Source organism: Malassezia japonica, chromosome 1, assembly GCF_029542785.1.
Source record: "Malassezia japonica chromosome 1, complete sequence".
Lineage (NCBI taxonomy): Eukaryota > Fungi > Basidiomycota > Malasseziomycetes > Malasseziales > Malasseziaceae > Malassezia > Malassezia japonica.
The window spans coordinates 1,192,453-1,218,881 of record NC_083370.1 but is presented as its reverse complement, the minus strand read 5'-3'; the positions used below and the strand labels follow the sequence as shown (position 1 = coordinate 1,218,881).

Here is a 26,429-nt window from a genome sequence, read left to right as displayed (position 1 = left end):
TTGCTTATCCAGACCCCCGAAGGATGCCAGCCGACGAGCGTACGCCGCTCCTAGAAGGGACGCAGCTCGCTGGTGCCGCGGCGCCCCGCATCCTTGCTGAGTCCGATCTTCACGACCACCCGCGCGACGAAGAGTTCGATGCGAGCCACGAGCCCCCATCGCTGCCGTTCCGCACCGTGGCGCTGGCGTGCACGGCGCTGTGGATGGTGACGTTTATCTGTAGTCTCGATACGACGGTCGTCGCGATGCTCCTCGGCCCGATCTCGGCGTCGTTCTACTCGTCAGAGAAGGCGTCGTGGATCGGGTCGACGTACCTGCTGAGCGTGTGCGCCACCTCGTCGCTGTACGGCCGCCTGTGTGACATTATCGGCGGCAAGCGCGCGCTGACCATCTCGATTTCCTTTTTCACGCTCGGCACGTTCTGGTGTGGGCGGGCTATGTCCATGAACGAGTTCCTCGCTGCGCGCACGCTCGCCGGTATCGGCGGCGGCGGCCTCAGCACGGTCGGCAGCGTGATTATGAGTCACATGGTGCCGCTGCACCAGCGCGGCGTGTACCAGGGCCTGACGAACGTGATGTGGGGTATGGGCATTGCCGTCGGTGGCCCTGTCGGCGGCATCCTCAATGATACCATCGGCTGGCGCGGCACGTTTTACATCCAGCTGCCGCTGCTTGTCATCGCCTTTGTCGCGCTCAACTACCTGCTGCCGCAGGACGAGCCTACGTACGACTCGGACGCGACCTCGCCGTGGGGCCGCCTGAAGGATATTGACTTTTACGGGCTTGGCATCGTGACGCTCGTTCCCCTGTCGCTACTCTACGTGCTCGACCTGATCAGTGTCAAGGACGTGGCCTTTTCCGACTGGCGCGTCGTGGCCGGCGTCACGGTGTCGTTTGTCGCGCTGGTGGCCTTTTACTTTGTGGAGCGCTACGTGTCGCGCGTGCCGCTCATTTCGTTCGATGTGCTGGCGCTGCGGTCGGCGTGGGCGTCGCTCGTGTCGAACCTGTTTGTGGCCGCGGCGACGTTTGCGTACAACTACAACTTCCCCCTCTACTTCCAGACTGTCGCACAGATGCCCCCGTCGACCATCGGTGTGCGCATGATTCCCGCGAGCTTTACGCTGAGCATCGGCAGCCTGGTCGCCGGAATCTACATGAAGCAGACGCTCAAGTACTACTGGTACAATGCGTGGTGCATAATCATGGTCGTCCTGGCGGTGAGCCGCACGCTGTTCTACTACGTCGACCCCCCCACCGTATCGCCATTTGTGTACAATGCCTTTATCTCGTTCGGCGGTGCCGGCATGCTCACCTGCACGCTCCTGGCACTGATCAATTCGGTGGAGAAGCATTCGATTGGCGTGTCGACCGGCATGAGCTACTTTTTCCGTACGTCGGGCCAGGTATATGGCGTCGCGTTTAGCGGCGGCATTTTGCAAATGACGCTCGTGCACGAGCTGCGCCAGCGCATCGTCGGCCCCGAGGCGGAGGAGCTCATTGCCAAGATCCGGCACGAGTCGACGGCGATCGCGACGCTCCCCGAGCCCTTCCGTGCGGCGGCGATCGAGGCGTACGCGGGCGCGCTGCACAATGTTTTTGTCTTTGTCTTTGTCGGGTTCGTTGGCGCGATGGTCTTTAGCCTCCTGCTCGAAAACAAGCCGCTGCCTGTCCCGGAAAAGCCGCGGGACGAGGAGCGTACGTAGTGTGCAAAACCCGATATTTCTGTGCACGAAACTATAAAACCACGTCGCGGCGGTCACCAGGGAGCACACTTGCCCAGGTACATCGTAGGAATAACGAAGCGAAGGAATAAGACGATCACGTCTGTACAAGGCGCATCCTGGCGGCCCAGCTACATACACTAGTGCCAGCCAGCCTCGTCCATACGCGGCTGCTGCTGCAGGTAGGTACGCCCTGGGCTGTTGGTCGCAAGAGCCGCCGAGCCGCTCGCGACGACAGGCGACTCGGGCGCGGCCATACGCTCCGATCCAATCACAGCCGCCGGCACCGGCGCCCGTGCGTACTCGGCCGCACTCGCGCCGGGCTGCGCCGCGCGCGACGCAGATGGCTCGGCGTACTCGGCGGGGAGCACCTTGCGCCGCGGCAGCTGCTGCGTAGCTGCCTGCTTGGCGCCCTGGGCGTCCTGCGCGCCTTGCGCCTGGCCGGGCGGCGGCAGGCCCGCCGAGGGGTGCTCGACGCGTTCCCGGGGCTGGATGCTCCAGTCGTACACGTAGTCGTACTGGTATCCCTCGCGCACAAACAGATCGCGGAAGAGTTTGCGCAGGTAGCTGTAGTCAGGCCGATCGTCGAACCGAAGCGAACGGCAGCAGTTGAGGTATATGGCCATCTCGGTGGGGAAGCCGCGGCAGAGTGTCTCGGTGGACGTCATCATCTTCTTTTCCATGATGCGCTCGTACTTCTGCTTCTTCGTCGCGGCTTTCAAGCCCTGCCACGGGAGCGATCCCCGCAAAAAGTACATGAGCACATAGCCGAGCGACTCGAGGTCGTCGCGACGGCTCTGTTCCACACCCAAGTGCGTATTGATCGAGGTGTAGCGTGCCGTGCCTGTAAGGTTTTTGTTCTCGCGATAGGGGATGTGAAGGTGCGTCTTGGGGTCGCGGTACTTTTTCGCCAGACCAAAGTCGATCACATTCACCTGGTTGCCCCGCTTTCCAATGCCCATCAAGAAGTTGTCGGGCTTGATGTCACGGTGGATAAAGTTGCGCGAGTGGATGTATTCCACACGCGAAATCATCTGGTCAGCAAGCAGAAGAACTGTCTTGAGCGAGAAGCGGCGGTTGCAGAAGTTGAACAGGTCCTCGAGCGACGGACCCAGCAGGTCAATGACCATCGCGTTATAGTCGCACTCCTGTCCATACCACCTCACAAACGGCACACCGACGCCACCGGCAAGCGTCTTGTACACTTTCGCCTCATACTCCAGCTGGGGGTGCTTCGCCTTGACAGACTCGAGCTTAATCGCGACCTCTTCGCCGCTGATGATGTTGACACCAAGGTAAATGTCACCGAACGACCCTGAGCCAATTTTCTTTCCAATGCGGTACTGGCGTTAGTTTGTTTCACAAGCGTATACATACCCTGTAAAGCGTGCCACAAAGCGAGGGGCAGCGTGTCAGTATGTGTCCCAAAGCATATCTACTATACGTACTTGCCGCCGACTCGCAGATCCATGACGACTACCTGTTACACCTCAATTTGAGGTCGCTTGCCGTCTCTCACAGGTCCACCGTACAACACGGGCAGGAGCAAGCCAGCCGCTTCGCCGCGCGACCGACTTGCCGGGGAGCGGAATTGCCTGCGGCCCAGTAGGCCCGCCCTGCCGCCCTTGCATGGGGTGGCCAATGATGCTGCGCAACGCCTTGTCACGTGACTTCACGGGGCTCACTGCCACGGTGGCATCGCGACGCCGCCGCGCGGACAGCGTGGGGTAGACAGCGATCCAGCGGCGCGCGCAGAGGTCCTGGGCGCACTGCCGCAAGAAAGTTTGTTGGTAGTACACTTTTTTCGTGAAATAGAATTATTTTGCACGACACGATGCTCCTCACCGTCGCCCACCATTTACCCCCACCGAGCGCGTTCGGCACGCGCCCCTGTACAGTCGGTGCCGTGGGTGCCGATATCGGATGGATCGACAGGCAACGTTAGCGCGAGCTCTAGCGCGTATCAGCCCCACTTGGACGACGCGGACGCACACCGTGCCAACATGACGTCGGCAGGCCGCGCACGCCCGCACGAAAGCATTCCGCTGGGCCACGACACCGCCCAGCCCATCTCTCACCAGGACACGTTTGGGATCGACGTGCTTGCGCCTGCGTTTGCACTGCCGACCGCCAATGGCCAACATGCGCTGTCGCGCGAAGAAGTGCTCAAGGGCCTGGCCAACCGCTTCGTGCACTCGACGACCTACCTCTACCTCTATGCGACAATGGCCTTTCTCTCGCTCATGACCGTGGTCATGTCCCTGCTATGGACGTGCCCGGGGCCGGCTTTCTACTTGCTCGAGCTCGTCGTGAACCTCGTGCTGGTCGCCGAGGTCGGTGTGCGCTTCCTCGCGTTTGGCAAGCACTTTTGGAAGTCGACGTTCAACATTGTCGACCTGTGCCTCGTCGCGCTTTGCCTCCTCACGCTCGTCGTTCTCTCGTTCGGGCACGGGTGCTCGCCGTACTCGCAGCGCAGCGGGCGGGGCGAGGAGCTGATCGACAGTTTGCTGCTCATTGCGCGCAACGTCATCCAGTGCACGCGTCTCTTGAGCGTGATCCGCCGCTCGGGCTACAATGTCGCGAGCCGCGTCACGGCGATCGACCTGAGCGACGCACAGGGATACAACCTCGACCTCGACCTCGACCTCGAGGAGGAGGGCACGCTCGCGCGCCAGCGCATGCGCGACGGCGGCAACGAGCGCACACACGGCATGGGCTGGACGCCTCATACGCACGCCGCCGAGACGCAGCCTCATGATACCATTATCGCCGTAGACGACGAGGCCGAATTGTAGTCGATCCGTGCGCACGCATACATCCCCACCACGATGGTCCCTACGACAGCGCCGAACGGCGCCTATACGTTCCTCAAGGAGAAGGAGGAACTCGCGACGCTCGTCGACAAGTACGACAACTTTCTGTTTGGTACGTGCCTTGGCTGATGTAGACTGCGACGGCGTGCTCTGGTCGGGCACGGAAGCGCTGCCGGGCGTCGTGTCGGTCCTGCAAAAGTTGCGCAAGCTGGGCAAGCGCGTCTTGTTTGTGACTAACAATGCGAGCAAGAGCCGCAGGCTGCTGCTCGAGCGCTTCGAGTCTCTAGGCATCCAGGCGTCGCAGGACGAGGTGTTCTCGTCGGCGTACGCCTCGGCGCTCTACCTCAAAGACGTGCTCAACTTCCCGACCGACCGCAAGGTGTTTGTCATCGGCATGGGCGGCCTCGAGGAGGAGCTCGACGCGGTGGGCGTGCAGCACGTTGGCGGAACGGTACGTATGCACTAGCTAATGCAGGATGGGAGCGACATTGCGATCCAGGGCACCGACTTCTCGCCGCTGCTCGCCGAAGGCGTGCTGGACCACAGCGTCGGCGCGGTGCTGTGCGGCATCGACACGCAGCTCACATATGTCAAGATGGCCAAGGCGTTCAAGTACATTACGCGCCCGAACGCGACCGACGACGTCCAGGCCGGCCAGACTGGAGGCGGGTGCCACTTTCTGTGCACGAACGACGACACGACCTTTCCTACGAAAGAGGGGCCCTGGCCGGGCGCAGGCTCGGTCTGGGCGGGTATTCGCGACGCATCGAAGCGCACGCCGACAGTCATCGGCAAGCCAAACCAGCCGATGATCGACACCATCTTTGCCAGCCGGCACTTTGACAAGTCGCGCACCGTCATGGTCGGCGACCGCCTCAATACCGACATTGCATTTGGCCGCAACGGCGGCGTCGACACGCTGCTCGTCCTCACCGGTATCTCGACCGAGGCCGACGTCCAGGCCAGCGACGCGCCAGCCGTGCCGACCTACATCATCCAGGGCCTCGGCGCGCTGGACGTACTCTCGCCGTAGTGGAAATATGCACGCGACGCGCTACGCGTCTTGCATCATGCTGCTTGCGCTCGTAGGCCTGGTGTGCTCCGGCAAGTCGTCGGTGGCCGAGTACCTCGTAGAGCGGCATGGGTTCACGCAGGTGACGCTTGGCTCTCGTGCGCCCCAGGGTGCGGGCCTTCATTTCACGTCCGCCGACGTGATGCTGCAGCACGTCACCGCACACTGGCAGACCAACTATGTGACACTCGATTTGGATACCTCGGAGCTGATCAGCATGTTTGAGAAGCGCCCCTTTTTCCTGCTGGTGGGCATCGATGCACCGATCATGCAGCGGTGGGCGCGTGCCAAGGCGCGGTACGTCTCTCTTCTAACGCAGTGCGCTCGGCCCGGTGGACCTCGAAGCTTTTGTCGCGAACGACGACCGGATTCTGTACGGAACGGGCGAGGGCCAAGATACCACATCGTCAGAAGACGACGATCCCGACACCTCGCTCGCCTCGGACGTGTCGAACCTCTCGCTGCTGCAGCAGAATGGCGTGCTGGTCTCGGCGTCGGTCCCGTCGAGCTCGTCTGCGCTCGCCGCGCTCCTCTCGCGCAGCCAGCTGCGGATCACGAACACGTTTACCCATATTACGCAGCTGTACGAGCACCTCGACTCGCTCGCGCTCCCGTCGATGCACAGGCTGCGCCCGACGTGGGACACCTACTTTGTGTCGCTGTGCTCGCTTGCCTCGCTGCGCTCCAACTGCATGAAGCGCCGTGTGGGTGCGGTGATCGTGCGCAAAAACCGCGTGCTCTCGACCGGCTACAATGGCACGCCGCGTGGGCTGACCAACTGCAACGAAGGCGGCTGCGCGCGTTGCAACGAGAGCGCGCCGTGTGGCAGCAACCTGGACGAGTGCCTGTGCCTGCACGCCGAGGAAAACGCGTTGCTGGAACTGGGCCGCGACCGGGGCGGTGCCGAGGGAACGATTATTTACTGCAACACGTACGTCGCGCTACTCACGCAGCTGTCCGTGCCTGCGGTGTGCCGTCAAGATTGTACAGACGGGTGTGATGGAGGTCGTGTACCAGCTCGAGTACAGCATGGACGGACGCAGCGCGCAGATCTTTGCCGAGGCGGGCGTCAAGTTCCGCAAGTACAATCCGCCGTTTTAGTGGCACGCGGTGCCTTTGTCGTCAAACATCTTGGCCGCGCCGCTCGGCGCGTGGTTATACAGGAAGGCGCCGAGGACGGCGCCAGCAACGATCGCGCCAATCAGCCACGAATTATAGGTCATCATGACCAGCATCAGAAAGCAGGCAATGGAGACCTGCACGCCGTACAGCAGCGAGCGCACGCTATGCAAGCGCGTCGGCGTCTGCATCGACACGGGACTGGGTTAGATAGAATACGTACAGGAGCCGCAGTGCACTTGGCGCGGGCCTGCTCCGCTTGGTCGTCACAGGCGCATCTTCTTCGGCATCGTTCGCAACGAGGTCCGCGTACGTCAGGGGAATCAGGCGACGCGCGTTGGTCGGACGGGGGCGCAGGAGCGACGCGGCGGCCGCCTCGCCGTCCGTGTCGGCCTCGCCCTCGCGCCTTGACCGTGCATATGGCGACGCGCTCGCCGCCTCGAGACGCACAATCGCCACGTCCAGGCACCGCACCACCCACTTCAGGTACTCGTACAGGACACTCACGCCAAAGATCACGAGGAGCGACGCGACGAATCCTTGGCTCGACCGGATGTGCCACGCGGGCGTAATGATGCACACATCGCGTGTGTTCGAGTTCCACGTCATGCTCATGATGCAGGGGTTGCCTGTGCCGTCATGCTCGGGCATATGGTGCCCTTCGTGCCCCGGCATGGGCATCGAATGGCCCTCTCCACCGTGCTCCATCGTGGATGTGCACGTGGCTTTTCGCATGGGCCAACTTTCCTTATGCGCTCGCCGCGGCCAGAGGCAAGGGCGGCCGTACGGCGCGTCTTTTATCCCCAAGCGAGCGCGGATTCGCTATCGCTGCTTGTCGATGGCGACGAGGGATACCAAGAGGTAGTCGAGCTGGACGTGGCACTGCATACCTTGCTGCTGGTCCTCTGCCGCAAGCATATTCTGCCTTGGTACGGCAAGCTGACAAGCGACCGCGCGTTTTTTCACGAAATGGTCAGTGCACTGCGGCCTGTTGTGCATGTGGTGCAGCAGCGGACCGGCGCGGTGGACCTCGCGTACGTTGCGCCAACGGCAGTGCTCGGCGTGGAGCACGCACGCGTCAGGGTTGTTGACATGGTAGTAGGGCGGTCGCCGCGCGTCCTCCTCCAGCATTTGCGCCAGTTTCGCAGCGCGACCGATGCGCTGCCCAAAGAGGGGCTGCCGGTGAACGAGACGGCAGAGCGGTACATGCTTCTGTCGCCCCACCACGGCATTGTCGACGGCGCGCTGGACGACGCCTACCTCCGAGCAACAATTACCGCTCTACTCGAAAGCATCCAGCGCGACGTGCCGGAAGGCGACCCCTCATTTGCGCCGCTCGAGGTGGTGCTCGTGCGCGATGTGCTCGTGTTTGCCATGGGCGCCATCCTGACCCAAGTAAGCCGCCCGCAGTTCCTGTGCATGGTCATGCACAGCATCCTGGACAAGGCCCAGAGCGCGTACGAAGCACGCATGGTACGTTGCGCGGCTTACCCAGACCATGTCGACGATGTATATTCTCCTGCTTTCCGTACGCAACACGGTCTTTCTCTTTCTCAAGCGCGTGTGGAAATGGACGCGGTCTGGCGGAACACGAGCATGGCGGCGCATAAAACGGAAGCGCACAACAGCCACGGCTTTCGTGCGCCCCGCGCTGCCGAGGGACCGCGCGACGTCACCTACCATGGTCCTCTTTTCCTTGATCACGGAAACGCTCCAGCTCTCTCAGCGGCCCATTGGGGCCCTGCTGCATGTCCTTTTGCTCTGTCTCTGCACCCTATGTTCGCCATGGCTCGACCGGTACGTTGCTTGGCTAACGCAGCGAAATCACACGGCGTGCCGACGGAGCGGTGTACAATTATACCACAGCCACAGCATCGCTCGATGCGGTGAACGAGCTATTGTCCCGCGAAGTTGGCCCTAGCACGTCAGAGCCTACACATGACGAACAAAAGCGCGATTGGGAGCGCCTGTGTGCACGCTGCTGGCTTTATACCCCTGGTACGTTGCCCTTCTCACACAGAATTCCTACGGACCCTGTACGGTGCCAACGAGGAGATCCAGAAGCAGACGATCGCGCACGCCCTTGCGCCATTCTTTTCACCTGCCGCTGCCGTGCCAAATCTCTGGTGCGCCCTCATGCTCTACGAAGGGCTCCTGGTAGTATGCGGCGCACAGACCGCAACACCATAGCTTAGTCAGCCCCACGATGGTCGCGCTGGATCCTTCGCAGCACCCGCACCGCCGCTGGAATCCGCTGCAGCAGGAGTTTGTCCTGTGCTCGCCCCACCGTACGCAGAGGCCATGGCAAGGCGCACAGGAAGAGGCGGGAAAAACACAGCTTCCGGAGTACGATGAAAAGTGCTACCTGTGCCCCGGCAACACCCGTGCGACCGGCGCGACGAATGACACGTACACCAACACGTTCATCTTTGAGAACGACTATGCAGCGCTAAAGCCGGACGAAGTGGAAGCGAAAGAGGGAAGCGACAGCATTGCCGCGCGCCTCTTTCGCGTCGAGCCAGCGCGCGGAAAGTGCTATGTTCTATGCTTTAACCCCCGGCACGACCTGACACTTGCACAACTGACTACGCCTCCGTACTCGTCGCAAAAACATATTGTGCCGATCGTAGAGGCGTGGAAGCAGCTGTACCAGCAAATTCCCAAAGAGAATCCATTCATTCGCTACATCCAGTTTTTTGAGAACAAAGGGAGTGCGATGGGGTGCAGTAACCCCCACCCCCATGGCCAAGTATGGAGCTTGGACTACGTTCCGAACGAGCCCAAGCAGGAAATGCAGAGCATGCGCGAATTTGCATTGGACTCGCGCAACGCCGAGGCCCAAGGCGCGCGCGACGCACACGGCCGGCCGTCGCTCCTGCTGGAGTATGCGCACCTCGAGCTCAACACGCCTGAGCGTCCCCGTGTGGTGACGGCGAACGAGCACTTTGTGGCGCTTGTTCCTTATTGGGCTGTGTGGCCGTTTGAAATGCTCGTCGTGCCGCACCGCCGCTTTGTCGCATCGCTCGCCGATCTTACCCCAGACGAGACGGCAAGTTTTGCGGCGATTATGGGCGAAGTCGCGTGCCGCTTTGACAACCTTTTCCTGACCTCGTTCCCCTACTCGATGGGGTTGCACCAGCGCCCGGTCCCGGCCGACTGTGCGCACGGACACGAAGGTGACAGCGACTTTGCACTGCTCCACGTCCACTTTTATCCCCCCCTCTTGCGCAGCGCGACGGTGCGCAAGTTTTTGGTTGGGTACGTTGTGCTACTTATGTCAGATTCGAGATGATGGCCGAGCCTCAGCGCGACATTACTGCAGAGAGCGCCGCGGCGCGTCTGCGCGATTGTGCCACGACGCACTTTGCGGCGTGATGTGGAGGCGAGCAACGCACGGGCGTTGGCGCGGATCGGCGCGCGTGTGGTTGGCGGAATGATGAATGAGAATAGGATCGTGAACGATAATGAAGCGAATGGAAAGCCGTCATTTTGAGGGGGTTTGTGTGTGCACAGACATGCGCACAAGCTGTGCTGTGCGCGCCAAAAGCCGCCACTGGATGGGGCACGGAAGCGCTCGATGGCTGTCTATAAAAAAAGGCCCCGTGGACGGGGCACCCCACTGCGCTCAAGACGCAGCTCCTAGTCGCGTAGTACTTTTTCCGACCGAAGCTTACCGTACTGAAGCGTACCCAACATGAAGTTTATTACTACATCGAGGGTCGCGTTGGCTATTTACTTAGCCAACCTGGCAGCCAGCACAAGTGCTCTGCCTGCAGACTTTACTCGTAACGCTGAACACTCTCTTTCCGTGCGCAGTGCGCACCCCATTTCAACGCCAATTCCTGGATTTGTTCTCGACACCCGCAGCAAGTTCCCGGATGATAGCAAGAGCATCGAGGAGAAGGCGGCCGACTGCAACGAGCCCGACGACGACGACAAGCCCAAGGGCTCGGGCGGCGATGGCGGCAAAGGGGGTAAAGGAGGAAAGGGCGGCCACGGAGGTGACGGTGGCAATGGCGGCAATGGAGGTAATGGCGGAAAAGGTGGCCACGGAGGCCGTGGCGGTCATGGCGGCAACGGAGGCAGCGGAGGCAGCGGAGGCGACGGAGGCAATGGAGGCAGCGGAGGCAGCGGAGGCAATGGAGGCTCTGGTGGATCTGGAGGCTCCGGCGGATCCGGTGGCTCGGGTGGCTCTGGCGGCAACGGCGGCTCTGGTGGCTCTGGTGGATCCGGTGGAAATGGAGGCAACGGAGGCTCTGGTGGCTCTGGTGGATCCGGAGGCTCTGGCGGCTCTGGCGGCAACGGAGGCAACGGAGGCAAGGGCGGCCATCGCGGCCATGGAAACCATGGCGGCAACGGCGGCTCTGGCGGCAACGGGGGTAACGGAGGAAACGGAGGCAAGGGCGGCTCTGGCGGCTCTGGAGGCAACGGAGGCAAGGGCGGCCACCGCGGCCACGGCGGCAACGGTGGCAACGGTGGCAACGGAGGCAACGGCGGCGACGGGGGTAACGGAGGTTCTCCTGGCTCGGGAGGATCTCCTGGCACCCCCGGCTCTCCAGGCACCCCAGGTTCTCCCGGATCACCTGGTTCTCCCGGATCACCTGGATCCCCTGGTTCTGGTGGCAACGAAGGCAACGGAGGGACCGGCGGTTCTGGGGGCAACGGCGGTTCTGGGGGTTCCGGAGGCAATGGCGGCCACGGCGGCCACAATGGTCACGGAGGCAACGGAGGCAACGGAGGTAACGGCGGGAGCGGTGGAAATGGTGGAAACGGCGGCTCGCCTGGCTCGGGCGGTAATGGAGGCAACGGTGGCCGCGGTGGCCACGGAGGTCACGGCGGTAACGGAGGCAATGGAGGCAGTGGTGGCAACAGAGGTTCGCCTGGTTCGGGCGGGTCTCCAGGCAACGGCGGCTCTCCTGGCTCTGGAGGCAACGGCGGCTCTGGAGGAAACGGTGGTAACGGCGGTAATGGCGGATTCCCTGGCTCTGGTGGCTCTCCTGGCTCGGGCGGCAATGGTGGAAACGGAGGTAACGGAGAAAATGGCGGCAAAGGCCCTGGCCACGGCGGCAATGGAGGCAATGGAGGGTCTGGCGGTAACGGAGGCAATGGTGGCTCTCCTGGTTCTGGCGGTTCGCCGGGATCGGGTGGATCCCCCGGCTCTCCTGGCTCTCCTGGCTCTCCTGGTTCTCCTGGCTCGCCCGGATCCCCCGGTTCTCCTGGCTCTGGTGGCTCTCCTGGTAACGGCGGCAACGGCGGTAATGGCGGCAACGGCGGCAACGGCGGCAACGGCGGCTCGGGCTCTTCTCCCAGCACGAGCAGCACGTCGAACTCGCCCTCCAGCACTTCGCCGAGTTACCCCACTAGCTCGCCTTCGTCTTCCAAGTCCTCGTCCTCGTCTTCGTCGCCTTCGACCACGTCCAAGTCTTCGTCAACCTCATCCAAGTCCTCGTCGACCTCGACCTCGAGCACCCCAGGAAACAGCGGCCCTGTTGGCCCCGGCGGTAGCGGCGGCGGTTCGCCATGGACGCCGTACAGCCCCGGCTCGTCGGGAGGTGGTGGTGGTCCTGGTGGATCCGGCGGCGGATCCGGCGGTAACGGCGGCTCTCCTTGGTCGCCGTCTGGCCCTGGTTCGTCCGGTGGCCGTGGCGGCCCAGGTGGCTCGGGCGGTGGCTCGGGCGGCTCGCCTTGGACGACACCGTACAGTCCCGGCTCGTCGGGTGGTGGTGGAAGCGGTGGTTCTCCGTACTCGCCGAATAGCCCCGGCTCGTCTGGCAGCCCTGGACCTGGCAGCCCTTACTCTCCGGGTGGCAGCCCCGACGTTCCCTGCCCCGATGAAGGCGGCGACCAGGGCGGTGACATGGGCCCCGAGGAGCAGCCGTGCCCCGAAGAAGGCGGTGACCAAGGCGGTGGCCAGGGCGGCGAGATTCCTCAAGAACAGCCGTGCCCCGATGAAGGCGGCGATCAGGGCGGCGAGATGCCCGGCGAGATGCCCGACGAGGAGCCGTGCCCTGGTGAGGGCGGCGATGACGGCAGTGGCGTCTACGACGGCGGCGACACTGGCGATCAAGGATACAGCCCTGATTCGTGGATGTCGCCTGATCAAGAGCCGTGCCCCGACGAGGGCGTTGACGGCGGTGACGATGGATCCGGCGTCTTTGGCGGCGGCGACGGCGGCTACGACGGCGGCGACGACGGCGGCTTTGGGGGCGGTGACGATGGATCCGGACCCGACTCGTGGATGTCGCCCGACGCAGCGCCGTGCCCCGAAGACGGCGGCGACTTTGGTGGTGACGGCGGCGACTTTGGCGGCGATGACGGCTTTTAAAAAACCTACCCCTTTAATCGATTTTTCCCCATGATCCGTACCACCCACTCTCGGCTTCTATTGTGCAATTTCTCATACCGTTTGATAGCAGTAACCAAGGCTAGTCCTCCAGTGCTTCGCCTCTTGGCTCGTGCTTTGTACGATGTGGAGAAGCTTATCGGCCGAAGGCCGCTGAATTTTTTCTTCTACCGTGCGCTTGTCCACGACCGCGGAAGCGTGAGTGCCATGCCTGCCCGCAAAAAAGAGAGTAAAAAGGCAGGCGCTGGGCGGTCTTCCAAGCCGGATGAGCCGTCTACGTCTGTGGTGACTACCGACATTGTGACGCTGCCTGTCGCTACGCTGCAGGACGAGGCGGCGTCGAGTGTCCCCCCCGTCTTTACCCGTGACGGGAGCTACGTGTTCTTGGTGCAGCACTGCACTGTGCTGGTTATATCGCGCGCGACGAACCAGGTTGTGGCGACGCTGTCTGGCGAGGTGACCGTGCCTGCGCAGCGGCATCGTGCGCCGATCACCGGCATGTTGCTGAGCCCCTTCAACCCCCTCCAGCTGCTGACCTGTTCGCTGGACGGCACGATCAAGACGTGGGACTATCTCGACTCGGAGCTGCACGACGACATGAATGTCGGCTACCCCGTGTGTGCGATGGGTGCGAATGCCATGTGGAAGCACCGCCTGTTTGTCGCTGTCGCCAAAGAAGGCGAGAGCGGCACGAGCTCGTCGAAGCGCAACACGACCATCTACTCGCTGCAGCTCGGCCGCGCGTCGATCCAGACACACAAAGCCGTGAAGCAGGTACGCCTCGGCAAGGCCCGCGACGTGGCGCACCTCGCTGTGTCGCCGAACGGCGCGTGGCTCGTGGCCCTGAGCGGCAGCAAAGTCCACCTCCTTTCTCTGCATGATACCAGCGCCGGCTTTGTCAAGTACAGCAGCGAGTCGCGGCTCACTGCGCTCGCGTTTCATCCCGACGCCAACACGCCGCGCTTTGCGACGGGTGAGGCGAACGGCAAGATCAAAGTGTGGTACTGCCTCGAGCAGTTTGCCGCGCTCGGGCGCGTGCCCGACGGTAGGGACGCGGCGCTGACCACGACGCTGCACTGGCACGCACACGGCGTCGCCGCGCTGCAGTACACGCCCGACGGCGCGCAGCTCCTGTCGGGTGGCGAAGAAGGCGTGCTGGTCCTCTGGAAGCTGAGCAGCGGCCAGGCCGCCGGCTCGGACGCGCGCGAGTACGTGCCGCGTCTCGGCGCGGGCATTGTTGCGGTGGCCGTGGCGCATGGCTTTGACAACCGCGAGCAAGAGTACGTCGCGCGTCTCGCAGACGGCAGTGTGGCGTTTGTCGCGAGTCTCAGCCTGAAGCTGCAGCGCAGCTTTGCGACGGTCAAGTGCGACGCGACGCGCGCGCTCCTCGACCGCGATGCGCGTGCCGCGCTGCCGCACCCCCTTGCGCTTGACGCGGCCGCCGGCCACGTCGTGCTGACTGCCGGCCACCCCTCGACGCTGCAGTTTGTCGACGTCGGCTCGCATGTGCACATTCGCGACGTCGAGGTCGCCCCTTCGAACCGCGTGTCGCGCCCAGAGGACGAGGCGCTGACGCCCCCGCGCGTCCAGCACGTCGCCTTTTCGCACACGCCCGGCGCGGCGCACACCGAGTGGATGGCGACGGTCGACGGCCGCGAAGGCGGTGCCTACACGAGCGAGCTCTCGCTAAAGCTCTGGCAGTGGGATGCACGCCGCAAGACGTACGTGCTGAATACCCGGATCGACCACCCCCACGAGCAAAACATCACTGCCTTGAGCTTCTCGCCGCGGGCGGGCGACGGCCTGCTGCTCGCCACCGCCGGCGCCGAGGGCCAGATCAAGACGTGGCGCCTGACCGAGCGCAAGCTCAAAGGCGCGCGTACCGAGACCTTTTGGGTGTGCCGCTCGTCGCTCGGCTACCGCGGGACGACGCCGCGCGCGATTGCCTGGGCGCCGGACGGCTCGCTGTTTGCCGTCGCCCAAGGCGTGTTTGTCACGCTCTGGGACCCGGATACCCTTGTGATGCAGGCGCGCCTCGCTGCGCCGGAGCTGCGTGCGGCAGAACAGTGCGTGTTTGTCGGCCGCAAAGGGCGGTTCCTCGCGGCGCTGGGCGCGTCGCGCCTCTTGATCTGGGACCTGATCGGCCAGAACGTGGTGTACACTGCGCCGTACGCCGTAAAGCACATTGTCGCGCACCGCGACGGCATCCTGGCCTCGGTCGACGATGCGGACGGCACGCTCCTCTACTTTGTCCAGCCGCAGCGCCGCGACGCCGCGGCGGTGTACCGCGCGCCGCGCCTCTTGCACGGCGCGCTGCTCAACGTCGCGCCTGCCAGCGAGGAGGTGCAGCTGATTGGCCTCGGTGCGGACGGCGCGCTGCTGGGCCTCGGTGCCGCGGCCAAGAAGCCTGCGCCGGTCGCGCACACGCTGCACGGCGTTGCGCTGCACGATGCGCGTGCGACGCTCTTTGACGAGCTGTTTGGCGTGGAGGATGCCGAGCACGAGCGCGTCGAGGCGATGCTGCGTGCCGACCAGGAGCGCATGACGGCGTCGGCCGCCGATGCGTCGGTCGGCGAGGCGCTTGCGCTGTTCAGCGCGCCGTCGCACCTTCTCCCCCCGGTCACGACGCTGCTGGACGCGTACGTCGACGCGCTGCTGCCGAAAGCGCCCGTGTCGGTCGCCGAGCCGATTGCCGCCGTCGAGACGCCTACGACGCCGCTCGAGGCGCCGATGCCTGCGCTCACGACGCAGGACCGCATTGCCGAGGCGCGCGATGCGGATCTCGACCACCTCACGATTGCCTTTGACGCCATGCTCCCGTCCGAGCCGGCCGCCGCGCCCCTGCCGAAAGGCAAAGGCGGCAAGCGGCGTGTGTCGAAAAGTATGTAACGATAGCGTGCTATAGATCGTCGCCCAGCTCACGCTCCATCTCCAACGCGAGGTCGTCGAGGAAGTGCTCTTCCTCGCTGTCGGGCGGCGTTGCAGTGTGCTCGGTGCGCAGCGCAGCAATGTCCTTGTGCTGTGCGCCGCCCTGGACTTTCCGGCGCTTGACTGGCCCCTGTGACGGGGTGTCGTCCTCCGACTCTTGGCTCTCCTCTGCGAGGACGCTCTGGCGGAGCTTGGACTGCCCCCCGCGCAGCGCCGCGGCATGCCGCCGGCGGGAGAGGGGCGAGCGGAGCAGCTCGTCGCGTGCGGGGGGCGCGTCGGACGCCTCGCTGAGCATCGACTGCGACGCGCTGTCTAGGTCGCTCTCGGTATCCTCGTCGTCGTCGTCCAGGAATGCGTCGACTTCGTCCTCGGCCTCGCCCCAGTCCATATTGGCGAGGTCGTCGAGCGCCGCCTCGTCGAGATTCTCGGGCTCGGTGTCTGCGTGGATGCTGCTCGCGAGGTCGTGCAGTGCGTCGCGGCCGAGAGACGCGAGGCGGTCGCTGCGAGGCACCTTGTAGTCGGTCTCTTCTTGGCGGTGCCACCGGCAGAGCGAATCGTTGAGCCACGACGGCCAGACGACATGCACGTCGCCCCGCCGGTACGCCTCTTCCGCCTTGGCCGTGCCGGGTCCTGCGGCGATCATGTGCGTCACGTCGTGCGTGAGCGTCCGGCGGCACGACGCGCCAAAGTCTTGCGCCGCGGTCCACACCGCAGAGTTTTCCGGGGTCTCGTTCAGCGGGATCAGGCCGGAGAATGCGAGGGTGCACCCGTGCAGCACCTTGCGTTTCATGCTGCTGATAATGTCCTTGGCATCCGGCTTTTTCTTGGCGTCGTACGCCTTGTACCAGTGTCCGTGGATTTGCGTCAAAAGCTGCGTGAGCAAATTAGCGTACCGATTCAATGAGCGTCAGCTCCTCGTCATTGTCGTCCAGCACCGCGTCCGGACCTGCGGCGGGCTCGGCGTCCGGCGTCTCTGGCGCGTCGTCCGACTTGGCCTTTTTCTCCTCCTGGAGCTTGGCGAGGGGGCGCGCGTCGACCTGGTCGTGGATCGTCTGGCGCTGGCTCTCGGCGAGCGGCGCGTCGGCCTTGGGCGCGTCGGCCGGCGCCGGCGCCGTCACGAGCGGCGTCGTGGGCGCAAGGTGCCCCGCATTAATGTCGCCGATGCCGACAAAGAATTCATCTGGGTGAGCAGCGCGTCGACATACATGGATCGACCTTGATCAGATTGGGGCTCCACGCCCACACATCCGCACGGTCGTCGATGATCACGACCATGGACGTGTTGATGGGAAAGAGCCGCGCGAGGCTCTTTTGTACCATGCTTTCGTTCTCGTCACGCGACAAGATACGCGCGCCAAACAGCTTGCCATCGGGGTCGACAATGCGGCAGATACAGTCGGCGTACGAGCGCGTGCCCATCGTGTATACATGCAGCTCAAACTTTTCCGCGAGCGTCGCGAGGAACGCGGCGAGGTGCGGCCGCAGCTTGACAAAGTACCAGCACCCGTCCTCGTCGCCGCCTGTCGCAAACGATGTCGCGTCGTCGGCGCGCAGAGGCTCGGGCTGGTGCGACACCGTCTTGCCGTCGGCCCCGAGCTGGAACGCGACGATATCGCGCAGCGCGTGCCAGTTGGGGTTCTTGACATCCTGCGCCCACTCGCGCACCGTCGGGTCCACCGTTACGTGGATAATCGTCTGGTCGAGATCCACAATCAGCGCCAGCTTGCGCTGCTCGAGCAGCCGTGTGGTCGTCTCTTGGTCAATTCGCTCCGCCTCGGCACGCGAAACCTTGACGCTGGCCGAGGAATGCAGCGTCGCAAAGGTTTGTTCGCCAAAGGATTCCCTGCATAAGCCACACGACATACTCGTCTATCTCCTTGCCGCACAGGGCACATAGGCCCGCGACCTGGATCGGGTGCGCACACTCCATCCCAAGCAAAGACAAGGTGGGGCACGCGCGGAGCATACTTCCCCGCCAACCTCCACTTATGCGCGGGCGCAGCGCCTTGGATCCGTACGGTGCGTGGTGCGGCTGACGCAGACCACACGACAAAGAGCGATGTTGGGAACTTTGAAGGCACCGCGTGGTCGCTGAGCTCGGCCAAGCCGCAGCATGGTGTCGCGCAGCTCATGGACGACAGCCTCGAGACGCTCTGGCAGTACGTCGCGCAGCTCACGCAGGAGCGACGGAGGGCAGCCCCACACCGTCCATATCCACTTTCCGAAGCGCACGGCGGTGACGGTACGTATCCTGGCTGACGCAGCATGTGTCTATCTACCTCGACTGCCGCCGCGACGACTCGTATACCCCTGCCAAGATTCTCGTGAAAGCCGGCACCCATCCCTATGACCTTGTCGACGTGCGCTACCGGTACGTACCCCTGCTCACGAAGCGAGTTCACCGAGCCCCAGGGCTGGTACCACTTTCTGCTCGATAAGCACGACGCGGACGTGCCGGAAGAAGACGGCGTGCCGCTCGTCCTGCCCGCGATCGACGTGTTTGTGCTGCAGGTGTGCATCCTCGGCAACCACCTCAACGGAAAAGATACCCACATCCGCGGCATGAAGGTGTTTGGACCGCCGGCGCCAGGCACGCAGGCCGCACCGCGGCGGCCGCCGCAGGCGGCGCCGATGGAGCGCCTCGTCCAGCAGGGCATGCGCACGGACGCTTTTCAGCGCCAGGTCGCGCGTGTCGGCTACGAGCGCGCCATTGCGCAGCTCCAGCGCATCATGCAGCAGCACGCCGCGGGCCCGCCGCAGCGCATGCCCACGCGTGCGCCGGCGCGCCGCTCCGCGCTGACCAACTCTCTCCGGTAGCGTGTTGTTGTAGCCACGTGGACTTCCTCCACACCTGCACGCCCAGATGGAGGCGATCCTGCGGAAGCAGCTGAAGCAGTGGCAGCGTGCGTTCCGTGCGGAGCATGGGCGTGAGCCGTCCAAGAGCGATATGCAGCGGCATCCGGAGATTTCGTCGACGTACGATACGTGGCGCGCGCTCTCCGAGGCGACAAGCGCCAAGCCACGGCGCGAGAAGAAAACGAGCGCGTCAGAGGGAGCCATGGCCGCGCCGCCCACGACGCCGACCAAGCCGCGAAAGTATACCATGGTCGCGAGCCCAAAGAACCCATTCCGCTCGCCCCAAAAGCCGCGACGCGAGTACGAGCGAGCGCCCGAGTTTCCGTCGGCACTCGTCGAGGCCGAGGCGTACGAGTCGGACATGAGCGACGAAGAGGCCAAGCCAAAGCAGCGCACACCGGTCAAGGCGGCGGCGGCGCCGCCGCCGCAGTCGTCTATGCTTTTTACGCCACGGACCAAGGCACGGAAACGGCTGCGCGGCGAAGACGTACGCACGCCGCCCAGCGCGCGTATCAAGCGCACCGACTCCCAGGCGCGCGCGCTCCTCGCGCAGAGCCCCCCAAAAGACGAGGCGCCACACGCCAAGCGGCGCATCTTTTCCGCGCCGCAGGCGTCTCTCGACAGCGATATACCCATGGAGACGGCCGACGAGGTGTTTGCGCCGTCGCCACGCAAGGGCGCGCAGGACACGCGCTCTTTCCGGCCCCTCTTTCGCACAGCCAGCACGGCCGAGCGCTCGCCGGCCGCGAGCCCGGAGCGCCCGGTGGCCTCGTCGCAGGCCTCGTACGCCACGCCGCAGACCTCGCAGACGTCGGCCACAACACAGGCACCGGCCGTCGCGCCGGGCGCACAGACCCTACAGCTCGACGACGACACGCCCGATGGCGCGGCCATCATGGTCCTGCCGTACCAGCGCTTTGGCTCGGCACGGACGCGGCCGGCGCACGAAGACGAGCGCGACGAAATCGACGCGCTGCACTACTCTCTGCCTACGCACGATCTATCCGACGACGACACGCCAATGCCGACACTCACCGGCATCGAGGGCCTGTCGCTCGTGTCGCCCGCGCGGCACACGCAGCGTGCCGCGCTGCGTCGCCGCGAGAAGAATACGCGCCTCACCGACGGCCTATTTGACGCGGATACGACCATCACAGAGCCAGTCCACGCGCGCGGCGACCTCGACGCGGACGAAGCCGACTCGGACGAGTGGGCGAGCGAGGCGTCCGAAGGCGAGTACGGCCTCGGCGACGGCGAAATGGAGAGGGTCGACATTTTGTAGAAATAGTGGAGAAACGCGTCGCGTCCAACACCATGGCCGATGCCCCCTTGTTCTTCCTGGAGGGCGAGGAGGAGGCGCATGCGCCCCAGGCCGCGGCGGCAGGCGCGCCTGGGCCGCTGGAGGCATGGCGGCGGCGGTACCTCGGCACGTTTGTGCTCTCTGCCTACTCCATGACCAAAGGCAGCGACTACATCGCGCCGGGCGACCGCGTCTTGATCCTGCGCAAGAAAAAGGCCGAGAAGGCGGCGCCGAAGGGAAAGGGGCCACGCACGCGTGAGCGGCCGGACTATGTCGTGCGCTTCAGCAACATGCGAGGTAGGTCGTGTGACTCACGCAGGATTCGAGGTCGGGCGCATCCCGGTCGACGTCGCGGGCTGGATGGCGCGCCTGCTCGACGACGGGCTCGTCGAGTTCGACGGGCAGGTCGTCGACTGTCCAGTTCCACTCGCAGTCGGCAGCGATATCCTCTTGGAAATCAAGGCGTATATCGTGCGCGACGCGTTTCGGGAAAGCATAACGCGCCTCGCGAACCTCCAGGCAGAGGACGCGCCACCGATGGCCGAGGAAAGCGCGCAGGAGCGCCACCTGCGCCAGCGCAAGGTCTCGCTGCACCGCCTCTTTCGCGCATGCGACCTCGCGCCCAAGAAAGCTGCGCAGGCTTCGCATGACGACGAGGAGCGTGCCAAGCCGGCCGAGCGGCAGGAGGGCGACGACGGGACAGAAGTGTCGGAAGGGCGCCTAAACGATATCTATGCGCGCGCACAGCAGCACGACGCAACGCTCCCAGAGGCCGAGCCGCCCGGCACATTCGCACTCGAACTGCGGCCCTACCAAAAGCAAGCGCTCGGCTGGATGCAAGAGATGGAGTCGACAAACAGCTCGTCGTCGCGCGAGGCGGATCTGCATCCGCTCTGGGAAGAGTACGTCGACTGGCTGACCCAGGTACCGCTTTCCGCTTGCCGACGACGCGGACGCCGGCTTTGAGCCATTTTTCTACAAGTACGTCTCTGGCCTAACGCAGCCCATATATTGGCGACCTGAGCCTCACGTTCCAGCCAGCGAGCCGCGGCGCGCGGGGTGGAATCCTCGCGGACGAGATGGGCCTCGGAAAGACCATCATGCTCGCGAGTCTCATCCACACGAACCGCACCATGGACGAAGCCTCGAGCGCGCCGCCCCCCAAAAAGGCACGCACGCTCAAGCAGGCGTCGCTTGCGTCTGCTTTTGGCGCGACGCGCACCCAAAAATCGAACGCGACGCTGGTCATTGCGCCGATGAGTCTCTTGAGCCAGTGGCACAGCGAGCTGGAGCGTGCGTCGGTGCCAGGCACACTGTCTGTCCACCTATACTATGGCGAGAACCGCGACCAGCTCGCTGCGGCACTCGACCAAGGGCGTGCGGACGTCGTCGTGACGTCCTACGGCACGCTCACCAGCGAGTACCGCCGCGAGATGGAGCGGCGCGGCTCGGCGCTCCTTTTCCGGCAGGTCTGGCACCGCCTGATCCTCGACGAGGCACATACCATCAAGAACCGCAGCACGGTTGCGGCGCGTGCCGCATGTCTTTTGCACGCCGACCGGCGGTGGGCGCTGACGGGCACGCCGATCCAGAACCGCCTCACGGATCTGTACAGCCTGCTGCGCTTTTTGCACGTCGAGCCGTGGGGCGACGTGAGCTTCTTCAACAGCTTCCTGGCGAAGCCGTTTGCGAGCCAGAGCGCCAAGGCACTCGACATTGTGCAGGCGATCCTCTCGTCCATCTTGCTGCGCCGTGAAAAGAGCACCAAGGACCGCAATGGGCGCCCGATTGTCGACCTGCCCGAAAAGACGCTCGACACGCAGTACCTCGCCTTTTCCGAGACAGAGCGCGAGATTTACAATAGCGTGTACGACCGCGCGCGGGCGCGGTACAAGCGCCTAGCGTCCCACGGGCTCGTCGGGCGCAACTTTAGCCTGATCTTTTCGGTGCTGATGCGCCTGCGCCAGGCCGTGTGCCATCCGCTGCTTGTGCTGCACGCTGACCGCAGCAGCGCGACGCTGCCCGAGCCGCTGAAAGACGAGGCCTTGGACGAGGAGCAGTACCAGGCGCATATCCAGAAGCTTATTACGCAGTTCCAGGCGGGCGAGTCGGACGGCAACGCACAGTACGCACTGCAAGTTCTCGACGAGCTCGTGCAGTCCGAGCCGGGCGTCGAGGGCGAAGAGTGTCCGTTTTGCATGGAAAACAAGCTGTCAAAGTGCTTCCTGCCGCTGTGCATGCACCACGGCTGCCGCGACTGCCTCGTGCAGTTCCTGCAAGCATGCGAGGACCGCGGCGAGGAGCCACAGTGCCCAGTGTGCCGCCGGGGGCCGGTGCAGGTCGAAGACCTGGTCGAGTCGGTGCGCCCACCGCCCTCTGCGCCGAAGCCGAAGCGCGAGGCGCCGCCGCCCCGCAGCAGCACCAAGCTCGATGCGCTCATGGCGCAGCTCGGCACACTCACCAAGGAGGATACAGCGCTAAAAGGCGTCGTCTTTGTACGTTGCGTGCCTTACCCAGTCGCAATTCACCGGATTCCTTGACCTGATCCAGGCGACGCTCAAGCACTATGGCTACAAGTACGTGCGCCTGGACGGCAGCACGCCACAGGCGGAGCGTGCGGCCGTGCTCAAGACGTTTGCGGAAAGCACCGAGCCGCTTCTGATGCTCGTTTCGCTGCGCGCCGGCGGCGTCGGACTCAACTGTACGTCGCGCATCTCACGCAGTGACCGCCGCGAACCACGTGTGGCTCATGGACTGCTGGTGGAACAGCAGCATGTACGTTCGTCGAGCTAACGCAGCGAGGACCAGGCCGTGGACCGCATCCATCGCGTCGGCCAGACGCGCCCAGTGACTGTGCACCGCTTCTTGGTGGAAAACACGATCGAGGACCGCATCCTGACGATCCAGCGCCGCAAAAAGGCGCTGGTGAACCATGCACTGGCGCAGACCGCGCCAAAAGAGGGGCCGTCCGAGGCGCTGGCGAACCTTGCCTTGCTATTCGACTAAGGGCATGCCGCACGTTGGCACACATAGAGCGCAGGCGCCGTACGCACCACGACGGGGAGGAGCGCATGCCACGCGTCCGCCAGCGAGCGCGCTCGAGGAAGACGGACGAGGTCGGCGAGGTACGCTTTCGGGGCCTTGCGCTGCACGCCCGCGAGGCCGTCGATCGGCTCGCCGAGCGGCGCGAATGCGTCGCCCGCCCACGAGCAGGGGTACTCGGTGACGAGGTGCGTGTACTGGCACCAGGCGTCGGTCGCGTCCTTGGCAATCCCTTCGGTCTTGTCGTACGTCCACGCCGGGGTCCTGCTCGGCACCCACGATGCGGCCGGGCGCGCGAGGTGCGTGCTCTGGAAGAGCGAGACGCCCGTCATGGCCGATAGCGTGTCGATGTGCAGGCGGACCGGGTCCGAGGCAATGCGCGTGTGCGCCGCATGCAGCGCCGCTCCGCCGGGGTAGTTGTGCATGCTGACATGGGTATACAAGGCGGAGAGCGCAAACGATGCCAGCACGAATGCCGCTGGAATCAGCCATGCGGCGCGCCCGACGAATGGGCGCACGCGGCGGACGATGGTCTGTGCGCCGACGGCGCTCGCGGCGTTCCAGAGAGGAAGGGTGTACAGGACAAAGCGCCACTCTTTATGCGCTAGTGCGCTGAGGAGCGACGTGTGGAACGCCGGCACAAACAGCACGCCGGCGCGATTCCATCCACGCGACACGGCGCCTGCGGCCAGCATAGGCAGCGTCGTAGCCAGGAGCCGGGGCAGCTCGATCGCCCAGTACGCGTACCACGGCGAGGTGCCCCACTCCGCGCTGTGCCCGTCGACGACATTAAAAAAGAGCGCCTGGACTTCGGGCCAGACGTAGCGACCGAGGCCCGGCAGCTGCTCGGCGCTGACGACGTGCCAAAAGTACGAGTCAACGATGAGGGACAGCAGTGCGCCTGCAGCGCAGCTCGCGACGCCGACTGCGAGCGCGGTCGCGAGCGTAATACGCCCGCTCAGCCACGCCCACAGGTACGCCGGCGCCGCGAGGCCGAGCACTTCGAGGCGGAGCGTCAGCGCGGTCGCCGCGAGCACCGCCAGTCCGCTGCGAACGCGCTGGCCGCCCAACACGCATCCGAGCGCTGTGGTGACGAGCGGAAACGCGATGCTATTCGGCGTCGTGCGCGCCGTCCAAAACGTCAGGTGAAACTCCCCCGCGCAGATCCAATAAAAGGTCGTGCGGACGGCCCGTGCGCGGGGAAAGACGCAGCGCGCAAATCCCACGAGCGCTGCCCATGCCGCGAGCGCGAGCGCGAGGCGCACGGCGACCTGCATGTCCCCCGAAGATGCCCCCATCGCCCGAGCCGCCGCCATCCCCGGCGATGCGGCGCCTGCCAGGAGGAGCGGCCCTACAAAAGAGCGCGGCACGGCGCCTGGAAACGTGGCGTGGTCGTACTGGGTGAGCGAAAATGCGTACTTGGGCCAGTCCCCCTTTCGACACGCCGTACGTCCAAATATCATGCACGGCCTGCAGCGTAAAGCTCTCTTCTACCTTGCTATAGGGCGCGGAGATCACCTGTGCGGCTATCACGGACCCCAGCGCGGCGCCCCCGAGCGCCTCCATGGCGGGAAGAATGTGGAGGGACATGTGAAACCGGTTCGAGCGAAACGCATCTTCCGACCCCACACCATGTCCGCCAAGACCGCTCCTCCCTCGCGCCCCTTGGTGACGTTCTACCTTACGTGCTACAACCTCCTTCAGTTTGTGGGATGGTTGCGTATCTTTATCGGCATTGTGCTCTTCTTGGTGCACGGCTCGGATGCGCGCAAGATGGTGTACCAGTCGGTAGTGGACTTTGTGCATAAGTACACCCCCGACGTGGTTGCCTCGCCTGCGGTCTCCTTTGCGAACCACCACCCGGTGATTGCGACGGTGCTCGGCCGCATGTCTGAGATGCACGAGTACATCGGCACCCTGGTCGTCATCTTCCAGACGCTCGCCATCCTCGAGGTCGTCCACGCGATGGTGGGCTTTGTCAAGTCGAGCCCGGTCACCACGTTTATGCAGGTCGCCTCGCGCCTGATCGTCCTCTGGTTCGTTACGGAGAAGTACGAGGCGGCGGCCAAGAGCCCGTTCTACACGGTGATGGTCTTTGCCTGGTCGCTCTCCGAGGTGACGCGCTACCCCTTCTACGTGAACCAGCTGCTGGACTCGCCGTCGTTCATGGCGCTCTGGGCACGCTACTCGTTCTTTATCGTGCTCTACCCCATGGGCGTGATCGGCGAGATGCAGTCGATCTGGGCATCGCTCCCGCACGACGTCGCCTGGCCCTGGGTCGACGCGACGGGCTGGAGCGTGCGTGACCTCGTGTTCCTCGCGCTGCTCCCGCTGTACATTCCCGGCCTGTTCTACCTGTACACCTACCTGCTGGCCTCGCGCCGCAAGGTGCTTGGCAACGACTTCATCGGCAGCAAGGGCCGCGCCGCCGTCCAGGCGAAGCGCGACGCGTACCTCGCGCGCTTCCGCAAGCTCCACGACAAGAAGGAGCAGGACAAGGAAGACGCCGAAATCAACCAGTCGTGGCAGTAGATTTGAATAGACATACTATGGTATAAGCCGAAGCTGGGTATCACGCTTCGCCAGCGTCACGCTGCAGCATGTACTCGGCACGCATCGCGGCCTGCGCAGGCTGCAGCAAGGGAAAGTCGAGGCGCTGGATCTGCCCTTCGCGGATCAGCATCGTGCACCGCCGCAGCAGCGCGACGCCGCACTCGTCCGCGCGGGGAAGCGCAAGCTTCTCGGCGAGCTCGCCACGCGTGTCGCTCAGCAGGGGGAACGGCAGACCGAGCGTGGCGTGCACCTTACTCTGGCACGCGGGGGGGTACATACTCAGGCCGTACACGAGCAGGTCCGGCTCGCGCTGCCGCAGCGCGCCGAGGTGCTCTTTAAACGAACACAGCTGCTGCGTGCTCGGCTGCGACGGCGCGCAGTCGACCTCGACTTCGTCGCCCGCCTTTTTCGAGGGGAAGGAGAATGCACACAGAAGAACGGGGCGGCTCAGCGACACGAGAAACAGGTCGACGCTCGGCGCCGCGGCATCCGTGCTGACCAGCGACACAAACGCAGGCAGCGGATGCCCGGGAAGGTGGAAAACACCGTCGTCTTTTTCGACGGAGTGCTCACTCATCACTGCATTAGCGTGCTCGCAAATGAAGGGCCACTCAGGACAATAACGCATATTGGGCGCCCAGCACCTTTCGGTGGCGTCGCGAATTACTCTGTATGGTGCTCA

General features: G+C 64.2%; 15 protein-coding genes across 15 annotated transcripts; 10 read left to right on the top strand and 5 right to left on the bottom strand.

Annotated features, from left to right (window-relative positions):
* Window positions 1-23: 23 nt before the first annotated feature.
* MJAP1_000681 (uncharacterized protein) lies at window positions 24-1,703 on the top strand (the record flags this gene model as incomplete). Its single annotated transcript, XM_060264648.1, has 1 exon — window positions 24-1,703. One exon carries the CDS (start codon window positions 24-26, stop codon window positions 1,701-1,703), a length of 1,680 nt encoding a protein of 559 aa, XP_060120631.1.
* A 158-nt stretch (window positions 1,704-1,861) lies between these two features.
* Window positions 1,862-3,192, bottom strand: HRR25 (non-specific serine/threonine protein kinase; the record flags this gene model as incomplete). The annotated part of the gene is made up of 2 exons (XM_060264647.1): window positions 1,862-2,996; window positions 3,170-3,192. The coding sequence occupies 2 exons, from the start codon at window positions 3,190-3,192 to the stop codon at window positions 1,862-1,864; spliced, it is 1,158 nt and encodes a 385-aa protein (XP_060120630.1).
* Window positions 3,193-3,724: 532 nt separating this feature from the next.
* MJAP1_000679 (uncharacterized protein) lies at window positions 3,725-4,516 on the top strand (the record flags this gene model as incomplete). The annotated part of the gene is made up of 1 exon (XM_060264646.1): window positions 3,725-4,516. One exon carries the CDS (start codon window positions 3,725-3,727, stop codon window positions 4,514-4,516), a length of 792 nt encoding a protein of 263 aa, XP_060120629.1.
* Window positions 4,517-4,549: 33 nt separating this feature from the next.
* MJAP1_000678 (4-nitrophenylphosphatase) lies at window positions 4,550-5,567 on the top strand (the record flags this gene model as incomplete). Its single annotated transcript, XM_060264645.1, has 3 exons — window positions 4,550-4,646; window positions 4,669-4,985; window positions 5,010-5,567. 3 exons carry the CDS (start codon window positions 4,550-4,552, stop codon window positions 5,565-5,567), a joined length of 972 nt encoding a protein of 323 aa, XP_060120628.1.
* Window positions 5,568-5,604: 37 nt separating this feature from the next.
* Window positions 5,605-6,707, top strand: DCD1 (dCMP deaminase; the record flags this gene model as incomplete). Its single annotated transcript, XM_060264644.1, has 3 exons — window positions 5,605-5,903; window positions 5,926-6,537; window positions 6,560-6,707. The coding sequence occupies 3 exons, from the start codon at window positions 5,605-5,607 to the stop codon at window positions 6,705-6,707; spliced, it is 1,059 nt and encodes a 352-aa protein (XP_060120627.1).
* Window positions 6,708-6,890: 183 nt separating this feature from the next.
* Window positions 6,891-7,433, bottom strand: CTR2 (copper transpport protein; the record flags this gene model as incomplete). The annotated part of the gene is made up of 1 exon (XM_060264643.1): window positions 6,891-7,433. One exon carries the CDS (start codon window positions 7,431-7,433, stop codon window positions 6,891-6,893), a length of 543 nt encoding a protein of 180 aa, XP_060120626.1.
* A 42-nt stretch (window positions 7,434-7,475) lies between these two features.
* Window positions 7,476-13,050, top strand: GAL7 (UDP-glucose--hexose-1-phosphate uridylyltransferase; the record flags this gene model as incomplete). Its single annotated transcript, XM_060264642.1, has 10 exons — window positions 7,476-7,759; window positions 7,874-8,198; window positions 8,221-8,303; window positions 8,385-8,522; window positions 8,545-8,723; window positions 8,746-8,851; window positions 8,925-9,983; window positions 10,007-10,096; window positions 10,593-11,230; window positions 11,627-13,050. The coding sequence occupies 10 exons, from the start codon at window positions 7,476-7,478 to the stop codon at window positions 13,048-13,050; spliced, it is 4,326 nt and encodes a 1,441-aa protein (XP_060120625.1).
* Window positions 13,051-13,275: 225 nt separating this feature from the next.
* Window positions 13,276-15,957, top strand: NAN1 (NET1-associated nuclear protein 1; the record flags this gene model as incomplete). The annotated part of the gene is made up of 1 exon (XM_060264641.1): window positions 13,276-15,957. One exon carries the CDS (start codon window positions 13,276-13,278, stop codon window positions 15,955-15,957), a length of 2,682 nt encoding a protein of 893 aa, XP_060120624.1.
* Window positions 15,958-15,967: 10 nt separating this feature from the next.
* On the bottom strand, window positions 15,968-17,926 carry fcp1 (protein-serine/threonine phosphatase; the record flags this gene model as incomplete). The annotated part of the gene is made up of 4 exons (XM_060264640.1): window positions 15,968-16,867; window positions 16,890-17,176; window positions 17,202-17,791; window positions 17,862-17,926. The coding sequence occupies 4 exons, from the start codon at window positions 17,924-17,926 to the stop codon at window positions 15,968-15,970; spliced, it is 1,842 nt and encodes a 613-aa protein (XP_060120623.1).
* A 58-nt stretch (window positions 17,927-17,984) lies between these two features.
* On the top strand, window positions 17,985-18,813 carry MJAP1_000672 (uncharacterized protein; the record flags this gene model as incomplete). Its single annotated transcript, XM_060264639.1, has 5 exons — window positions 17,985-18,015; window positions 18,038-18,155; window positions 18,178-18,238; window positions 18,261-18,367; window positions 18,390-18,813. 5 exons carry the CDS (start codon window positions 17,985-17,987, stop codon window positions 18,811-18,813), a joined length of 741 nt encoding a protein of 246 aa, XP_060120622.1.
* Window positions 18,814-18,859: 46 nt separating this feature from the next.
* Window positions 18,860-20,134, top strand: MJAP1_000671 (uncharacterized protein; the record flags this gene model as incomplete). Its single annotated transcript, XM_060264638.1, has 1 exon — window positions 18,860-20,134. One exon carries the CDS (start codon window positions 18,860-18,862, stop codon window positions 20,132-20,134), a length of 1,275 nt encoding a protein of 424 aa, XP_060120621.1.
* A 32-nt stretch (window positions 20,135-20,166) lies between these two features.
* Window positions 20,167-23,081, top strand: RAD5 (DNA helicase rad5; the record flags this gene model as incomplete). Its single annotated transcript, XM_060264637.1, has 8 exons — window positions 20,167-20,449; window positions 20,472-21,054; window positions 21,077-21,133; window positions 21,156-22,647; window positions 22,670-22,853; window positions 22,876-22,927; window positions 22,951-23,007; window positions 23,060-23,081. 8 exons carry the CDS (start codon window positions 20,167-20,169, stop codon window positions 23,079-23,081), a joined length of 2,730 nt encoding a protein of 909 aa, XP_060120620.1.
* A 73-nt stretch (window positions 23,082-23,154) lies between these two features.
* ECM39 (dolichyl-P-Man:Man7GlcNAc2-PP-dolichol alpha-1,6-mannosyltransferase) lies at window positions 23,155-24,760 on the bottom strand (the record flags this gene model as incomplete). Its single annotated transcript, XM_060264636.1, has 2 exons — window positions 23,155-24,591; window positions 24,614-24,760. The coding sequence occupies 2 exons, from the start codon at window positions 24,758-24,760 to the stop codon at window positions 23,155-23,157; spliced, it is 1,584 nt and encodes a 527-aa protein (XP_060120619.1).
* A 66-nt stretch (window positions 24,761-24,826) lies between these two features.
* MJAP1_000668 (very-long-chain (3R)-3-hydroxyacyl-CoA dehydratase) lies at window positions 24,827-25,726 on the top strand (the record flags this gene model as incomplete). The annotated part of the gene is made up of 1 exon (XM_060264635.1): window positions 24,827-25,726. The coding sequence occupies one exon, from the start codon at window positions 24,827-24,829 to the stop codon at window positions 25,724-25,726; it is 900 nt and encodes a 299-aa protein (XP_060120618.1).
* A 40-nt stretch (window positions 25,727-25,766) lies between these two features.
* MJAP1_000667 (uncharacterized protein) lies at window positions 25,767-26,324 on the bottom strand (the record flags this gene model as incomplete). The annotated part of the gene is made up of 1 exon (XM_060264634.1): window positions 25,767-26,324. The coding sequence occupies one exon, from the start codon at window positions 26,322-26,324 to the stop codon at window positions 25,767-25,769; it is 558 nt and encodes a 185-aa protein (XP_060120617.1).
* Between the last annotated feature and the right edge of the window lie 105 nt (window positions 26,325-26,429).